General features: G+C 36.4%; 1 protein-coding gene across 1 annotated transcript; it reads right to left on the reverse strand.

The window, feature by feature from the left end:
• Positions 1-333: 333 nt before the first annotated feature.
• Positions 334-2,923, reverse strand: LOC140183848 (serine/threonine-protein phosphatase 7 long form homolog). Its single transcript, XM_072233387.1, has 4 exons — positions 2,843-2,923; positions 2,298-2,731; positions 2,019-2,109; positions 334-1,908 (listed from the first exon to the last, which is right to left on the reverse strand). The coding sequence occupies exons 1-4, from the start codon at positions 2,921-2,923 to the stop codon at positions 1,807-1,809; spliced, it is 708 nt and encodes a 235-aa protein (XP_072089488.1). The 3' UTR covers positions 334-1,806.
• Positions 2,924-8,423: the final 5,500 nt, after the last annotated feature.

Below are 8,423 nucleotides of genomic sequence, written 5' to 3' on the forward strand. Positions count from 1 at the left end.
ACCTCATGCGAAATTTTTATTTAAATTAAATAAATATATAAATTACAAAAATACATAAATAATAAGGTATTTATAAAAATGTACTATGAGATATATTTCGGATATTGAAGGATTAACTTAAAAATGAGCACATTTTGGCGTCTGAGATTCTGTGCTGTAACTAGGTGACGCTGAGTCATATCTTGGGTGAACCCAAGATATGTATTAGGGTAAAGATCAGGTACTGAGCATCTGCGATATGCGTAAATTGAGAATGAGGTCTCAGTACCCCGAGATAAACATAATTTTCTAATTCCATCCTTAGCATCTGAGATGTAGTCATCAAGAGTGTAATTTGGGTCTTAACATCCGAAATATGTATATTATAGTTTAGGTGTTTTTACACCTAAGATATGTTAGAGAATAACTCTATATATAGAGCCCATCCCAATACCACCACTCACACAATTCACAAACTAATATTTTCTTTCTTTTCTTTCTGTTTTATTATGATGGAGAATAATCAATTCTTCTTTGTTGTGATTTATCCCAATGGGAGAGTCAAACAAGGTGATAAAGGAGTGATTTTTTAGTCGGATAAGGCTGTCATGTTGCGCACTAACCGAGTTGATACCTTACATATGCTAAAGACGGTCATGCTGAGCAATATGGGAGAATAGATACCAAAGAGGTTGGGCAGGTTGAATATAGATTTCTGCACGCGCTTCCGAACGGTGAATTTAGCAACCAATTATTTTGGATTGATGGGGATCAGCATGTGAGGGTAATATCCGATGTACAGCACGGCTAATACCGCTACATGTGATGGAGTGGTATGTTGCGGTCCGTGACGTGGTTGTTGGTGGTGGGCCGTCTCCTTCGAGTCCTGAAATTGTCTTGCTCGAGGCCACACCTATCCACTATGCCCAGTCTCATGATAATGCCGACGAGGACGACAGTGAGGTGGTGGGTTGGCGGTCGAGGTAGAGTTTGATAATACGATGATGGTGTTGATCCCTGCTAAATGAATGCACCGCTCGATGACCCTCGTATGTCGGTATGGTCTCTTCACTGTTGATAACGACCTGCCAACTCATCCATCGCATCCCCAATAACACCGACAATCTAGAACATGTCATCGAAGTTTATCTTAACATCGGAGCCAATGTCGAATTAGGCCTGTCCCAGGCGGTGTAATCAGCTGGGGGGTGACTGGGGATGGAGGTACTCGGGATAAGCGTCCTAGCCATGTCGGCGTCATGCTCTGTAAAGAATGCGTCAGACAGAATCTCCATCGTGTGATCCTCTGGTATATCCTCCTACCATGCATACTCAACATCCTCGTCTGACAACTGGTCATCTCTGTCACCCCGCTTAGGATTTCCGCCGTCCTGCTTGACGCGCTGATCGCGTACCCTCCGTGTTGGTCTCCAAACATCATCTCGAGGTCGCCTCCTTGTCCGACGTCTCTAATCTGGGGCATCCCATGGTAACTATAACTTGTCTCTCTAATACTGCAGGGAAGATATCAGCCGGAGGTGCTGCTGCTCTGGGATCTGCCAGGACCTCCTCCCCCGACTGAAATCTGACCTTATAGGCCTGTTGCCACCAGGTAACGTACTCCTGTGTTAGACAAAGGTCCGGATGGCCATTGATCGTAACCAAGTGCTATAGCTGGTAGCGGCCCCGAATAGATCGTACCATTCACAGTGCACGTCAGGCCACCAGGTGTCATCTCCCTTCGTCATCTTGAAAAGATACTCGTCGACATGCATTCACCGGATTTGCTGGCCTATGCTACTGTCCCTTAGCTGCCTCTTAACTATGTCAACACGATGAAACTCTATAAAGTGAAAGCAAACGAGAGGGATGACAACCCTCCATGATCTCCGTGTCACTCATAAGCCAATCAGACGCAATCTGACGTAGCTGGAGCTCCTCGTAAGGTACACACCAAAATTGTTCACATCGAGTTAAAGTACTGTAATTAAAAATGATATACCAATGCATGAAAAAATATAGAAACAAAAATATTTTACCTGGTCAAATGTCAGGGCATTGATGCGACGATGTAGGCTCTGGATCCTGCCATCATGATGATCTCTACCTTGTTGTCCTAGTCCTCCCAACCTACGCAAAATAAAAATAGTTGAACAAAATTTAATTAATTACATTCCCTAACATGTGTTCAATGTCTACTACATGGTAACTTAAAAATTATTTACAATATGTACATATCTAGTTGCACGATGTCGTATTCCGCCGGACTAAAATACGGCAACTTATGATAAATCTACGAGACAAGGAGCGGCATGCACCTCGCAATGTCAGTCACATCACGCCCTGCCGCAGTGCACAATAAATGGTACGTATGACAGAGTAGTGCAGACTCCCATGACAACTGGCTGTAACGATGAAAATTCTCTAGCAGCGGTAGCCATCTCAAAAGGACAAGTATAGCAGACTTGTTCGTGAATAGAAATCCCCCAATAAGCATCATCAAATAGCACCGGACATACTGAAGGAGTGTATCTAAATCTGCCTTTGCTGGAACGTGTGCAACTTTATCTCTCATCCAGGTCATCCTCACCCTGAAAACCTGCTTTCCTCCCTTCGGCTGTGGTGGTGGCCTGGCGCCAAGTAAATCTTCAACCCACTCCCATGTGGGGTGGCCATGCCATTGCTGGAAGTCTCTGTTACGACCCTCGATCGGCTCTCTATCAGTGTGCAGACCAATGTGGTAAGCAACATCCTATAGCGTAATACTGACCTCACCTTATGGAAGGTGGAGCGTGTGCTTCTCGGTCCTCCACCACTCGATAAATATAGAGATCACGGAATTGTCAAATATAAAATCCTTCACCTCTACTGCATGTCCAAATTCAACTTCCCTTATATAAGGCAACAGGATGTCCGGCGGGAGAGACCCAAGGTCACACGACATGGCAACAGTAACCGTGGTCTTTGAAATTCCATAACATTTACTCTCATATATTAATCTCGTCTAAACCATTAATTGCTAAACATTACTAAAAATTATAAACTAACAAGATAAATATTTATATTAAATGCAACAGATACCTATTAATTAGACTAACATGTTAATTGAGAGTTACTTATTTTATTTATTTAACTTAACTTACAATTAGTTACCTATTTTATTTATTTAACTTAAACAACAATTGCTTACAATCAATTATACAAAATATAAAACCATACTAAGTATACCAAAAAAACTAATATAGATCTTTTAACTTAGTCTATTCACTATACCTACCCCATTAACTAAGTTACTAAAGACTAAATATCTAAACTTATTATTCACTAAAAATAAAACAAGAAAAAACTACTCACCTCAAAATCTAAAGCCTACGTGTCAAATAGCATTCAGTCTGTTGATGTTTCCACCGCAGACATATTCTCGGGGCGTCATATTTCCTAAAGAAACTCAAACTTAAGCGTTTAGAAGGTCAAATAATTTTAAAAAAATGATGCTTATGCACAACAATCTCGGATGCTGTGACCTTATATATGTATTCGAGTGTATCTCGGATGCTGAGACAACACTTACAGCGCTTGTATTTATCTCGGGTACTGAGATTCCATTTTTAATTTACACATATCTCGGGTGCTCAGTACTCAATCTCTACCCTAATACATGTTCCGAGTGCATTCAGAATATGACTCGATATCATTCAGTCATAGCATGAGATTTTAGATGTCAAGATATGCTCATTTTTAAATTAATCCCTTAACATCTAAAATGTATCTCATAGTATATTTTTATAAATACATCACCACTTATATATTTTCATAATTTATATATTTATTTAATTTAAATAAAATTTTTTTCTGATATTGAATCATCCAAATTATATGAAATCATATGAAATTATCCTGCCATTCTGTAGTGCTGGATGAGAATATTACAATTAAAATATCTGTTTTATCAATTTATACCATCCAATAGTTTTGTATACATTATAGTACGATGTATAATAATAATAATAATAATAATAATAATAATAATAATAATAATAATAATAATAATAATAATAATAATAATAAATAAATAAATAAATAATATTTTTTAAATCAACAATCGATTAATATTTTTCTTCTTTTAAAATCATCTTTTCTTCTCTTAATTTTTACATTTACGACTTTATTATATTATTGATTAAAAAAATTAAATTTTTAAGAAATTAATAAAAAAATAAAATAAAAAATTTGGTCGACGTGCTATTATTGGTTGCCAATCGACTTAAACTAATATAATTATGACGATAAAAAAATATAAATAATTGTCGAGAATAATGAGAATAATCACAATTTAATATATTATATGTCAAAATATTATTATTATTAGGACAAGTTATCAAAAAAATTATTTGCATTTTAATTTTACCGGATTATAACATTTAAAGATTGTATACGCAAATGCAATTTTTACATTATTATAGAAACTGCGATATGAAATTCGCGGATTAGCAATATACATAAATCGATAGAATAGTATAGCAGTTTACGTTTGAACACAATAAAGAAAAAACTGCGTCACCCCTCCAGTGATTTCTTCACGAAGTCCAATAATGCATAAATTGCGAGAAGGGTATTGCAGTTTATGCATGCACAAAAACGGCTATAAATACCAAGTAGGAGGGAGTGGTGTGATGGTAGAGGGTCATTTTCAGAAATTTACAAGTGGATAATGAGGAGAGATTTTTTGTTCTAGTCCATTACTCTGGAAAAAATTAAAAAAAGCAAAAGGCACGGTGTTAAGTTCACTAATAGAAAATCAGTGAGTGTTTTTATCCGATCAACAAATACTTTGTCAGAGCTAAGACGAGAATATTAGAAAAGGCGGGGGTTGTGTGGGGCCAAGTGGGTGAAGAAGGTGTTCTACAAGATTCTGATTACGGTTGTGTCAACTGGTGTGCAGTATGAAACATTTGTGATAGGGTTGGACAAAGACATGCAGGTTTTGTTTTATTGTCGGCGTAGTTTTCCGGAAGTGAGAATACACGAGTTGTATGCCAAGTTGGAAGATGGTATCAACAGTTCCGGGGAATCAGCGTCGAATGCTCAGTTGACGACGGTGGGGGGTGCTTCTACCTCGATGCTTGTCATTGCACCTGGTTGTTTGTTGGCTGATTCTTCATCTGTTAGCAGCTGGGATAGCTAGGTCACCCTGTATGATTCCGGGTATTTTAGGTGACGGTGAACCGAATCAGGTTGAATATGCAATGCAAGAGGATGATTCAGACAATGAGCCAACTCACATTGTGGGGGACAGTGACGAGGATACTCCTAGGAACCCACCTACACATCAGGGGCCATCCAGTTCTGGGTCATAGCAACACCCTTCACATTTCTCAACACTGAACTTAGAAGCCGTCGGCCAGCAACCGGACATAAATCCTACCTTTGGAGGTCAAGGATTACACGATAAAAATTCTTCTGGAGAATTTCAATTGGCCAATCTTTCTAGACTAAAGAGGAAGCTGTGTTGAGCGTAAAGGATTATAATATCTGTCCTAGAGTTGAGTACCGGGTGATAGAGTTAGATCATTTACATGCAACATTTTTCAAACTCCTTGCATCTCCCACACTACAATAATTCTGACAGATAGCAGCAGAAATTTTGCGGCGATTAGGGTTAGGGCTGCAATTAGTCTTGCATTTAACGAAAAAACTACCGTTAGATATACCGTCGGGTGAGTTATTGTTTAACCTTTTGAGGCGGTTTTCTTCCAACCGCCGCAAAATGTGTATTACCACATATTACAATGTTTTCTTTAGTAATAACCATCTGTGTATAAACCAGTTAAGTAAACACTACTATTTTAACCTACATATGTTTAAATTATTGTTACTTAAACTCGTAACACTTTTTCTAAGTTCGTTTTACGTAAAAAAGTTCACAAGTTAAATAAGCTATATATGTTAACTTATGTGAACAAATTTACCAATAAGATTTCCTTATTTACTTTATTGGCATTTAAATTTGCATTCAAACATAAATGTAAAAGAAGAAAATAAAGTCATACTCTGAATTTATAAAGTTAAAATAAAGTTATAACGAGCATAAATCAAAGTTACTCCTCTTTGAAGTTATGCCTTACAAAACATAAATCAAGAAACTCTAAAAGTAAATAAACATGTAAAGATATGACCCAAATCATTAAATTAAGGAATCAATGTAACTCTTATAATAAAAGATCAAAATTTCTCTTCAATATCGTATTGACCTAGCAAAAAATACTCTGTCAAAAATTTATGGGCTTTGCGTTTTACAAATCTATATTTTATCTCCATTCCATGGCTTTTTGTTTAGATCAAAGCACCTTTTCTTAACATGTATATCATCTCCTCTTTGTTGATGTTCTAAAGTTTCATTGTCTTCTTCTGGAACCTTATTGAGATCAAACTGCATGGATCCGTCAATTCGAACAGAGAAGATATCATATAAATTGTCTTCTGAATCACACTCTTTCTCACCTAGACTGTCAGGGACTATTTCTCTAAAATATTTAGGTAATACTAAAAATATCAACATGAATACATAAAAATAAGTATACCCAGAAGAAACTGAGAACTCCCAAGTCATTAGATACTGACTTAGAAAAAAACAGACAATAATACGCTAAGAAATTTTAAAACTAAATAAAAAATTTTGACAATTGCCATCTCCCTTGTTGGTAGTTTGGGTAAATTTCTTAAACAGAAGCTCTATAGCGTATGTTGTGCTTGCAGAGGATGACAAAAAGTCCTCAGTTTTTATTTGTCATGTTTCACTGTCATGTTATGTTCACTAATGTTTAAAAAACGTAACACCACTGAAATTGATATTGAATAATAGATATCAAGATTATCAAAATTGCAACATTAAGAAAAACAACAACTGACGCAGCATTAAAGATTTAACGTAAACTAACTTTTCACGAAAAAAATCGTTTAAATAAATGGAAAATCTGCTTTTATTCATGAAAATTCACAATAAAATAAATACTTAACTGCAAATCAAAAATACACAAAGTTTTTTATAACCAAAGAAAATAACGTACAACGTTGAGTTTGTTTAACTTAGTTCGTGACACAAAGATCTTTTTTAAATTACGTTAAAATTCTTCATATAAGCATTACGCAACATCATCGATATTCTCTGAAATATTTTCTATGGGGTCTTCTATATCATCCTCCCTTGTCAAATGTAAATCTCCAATGTCACCTTCTGCTGACATGTTCAACCTTAGCTGTGGAAAAAAATCAACTCTAGCTTATTCATTCTCTTCTCCCATGTCATACAAATCTTGTGGTTTCACATGAACCACAAAAATCCATTCCTTAGCTACTTCATCATCCACATAGTATACAAGCTGAGCTTCTGTGGCCAATATGTACGGTTTATCTTTTTCTCGATCACCAGTGTGTATCAGACGAGAGAAATTAACGCTGGTAAGTCCAAAATGGTCTTGTTTGATGCCTCTACTGGTAGTGGTATCAGCCCAAACACATTTGAACAATACCACTATAAAATGACAGCTATAATTCAACTCTATTATGTTCACAATTTTTCCGTAATACGGAACACTGCTAACAACGACTCTATTATCACGCATGCTTGCATAACTTCTTATATTAGATGATACATATACTCCACTATTTTTGGTTTTCAGCCCATCTTCCTTTTTAATAGTTCTAAACTTGTACCCGTTAATGTTGTACGCCCTAAAACGCCTTGCCTGAATCATGGGAACACACGCAAATAACTTCATTTCTTTCGAATGAAATGTACTTTTCATTGAAACCTGGAACCACATAACATTCATGTTTTATTGTTAAAATCGGATTTTATAAAGTTTGAATCCTAGGCTAAAAGCACATTGGTCAGTTTAATGTTCTATCAACCTCATGCTTGAACCACCGAGAAAATTTTGCATGCACAACGCTGTCTATCTTAGATTGCGACCTTGTTTGAGCCCGTAAGCTTCGCTTTGTCTTTTTCCTAAATGTACTTTATGTGAGAAAAGAAATTTAGTCCAATTATTCATTGAGAGAAAAGAGTTATATTAGTGTTTTAAAAATATATGTGTATACTTACTCAACAAACGGAACCACGGCATCGCAGTTGACTAGCACATGATGATGTGCTTGATGTTTTTCAATTGGAGTAAGTTCGAAATGCGAAACAACCCCTAATGCCCTTCCAATAGCTGGGAACATAGTTTCCCCCGAATTCTTTGTAACATCAACGGGCTCATCATCAACTCGCACTGGTCGGTTGATTCTAGTCTCAATATTATCCAAATATCTAGAACAGAACGTCAGAATTTTCTCAGATAAATAGCCTTCTATAATTGAGCCTTCTAGTTGAGCCTTCTGGTTGAGCCCTATTACGATCATCTTACTTCAAACGCCCTAAATACCATTTATATAAATAT

The sequence above is a fragment of the Arachis hypogaea genome, chromosome 1 (genome assembly GCF_003086295.3).
Source record: "Arachis hypogaea cultivar Tifrunner chromosome 1, arahy.Tifrunner.gnm2.J5K5, whole genome shotgun sequence".
NCBI lineage: Eukaryota > Viridiplantae > Streptophyta > Magnoliopsida > Fabales > Fabaceae > Arachis > Arachis hypogaea.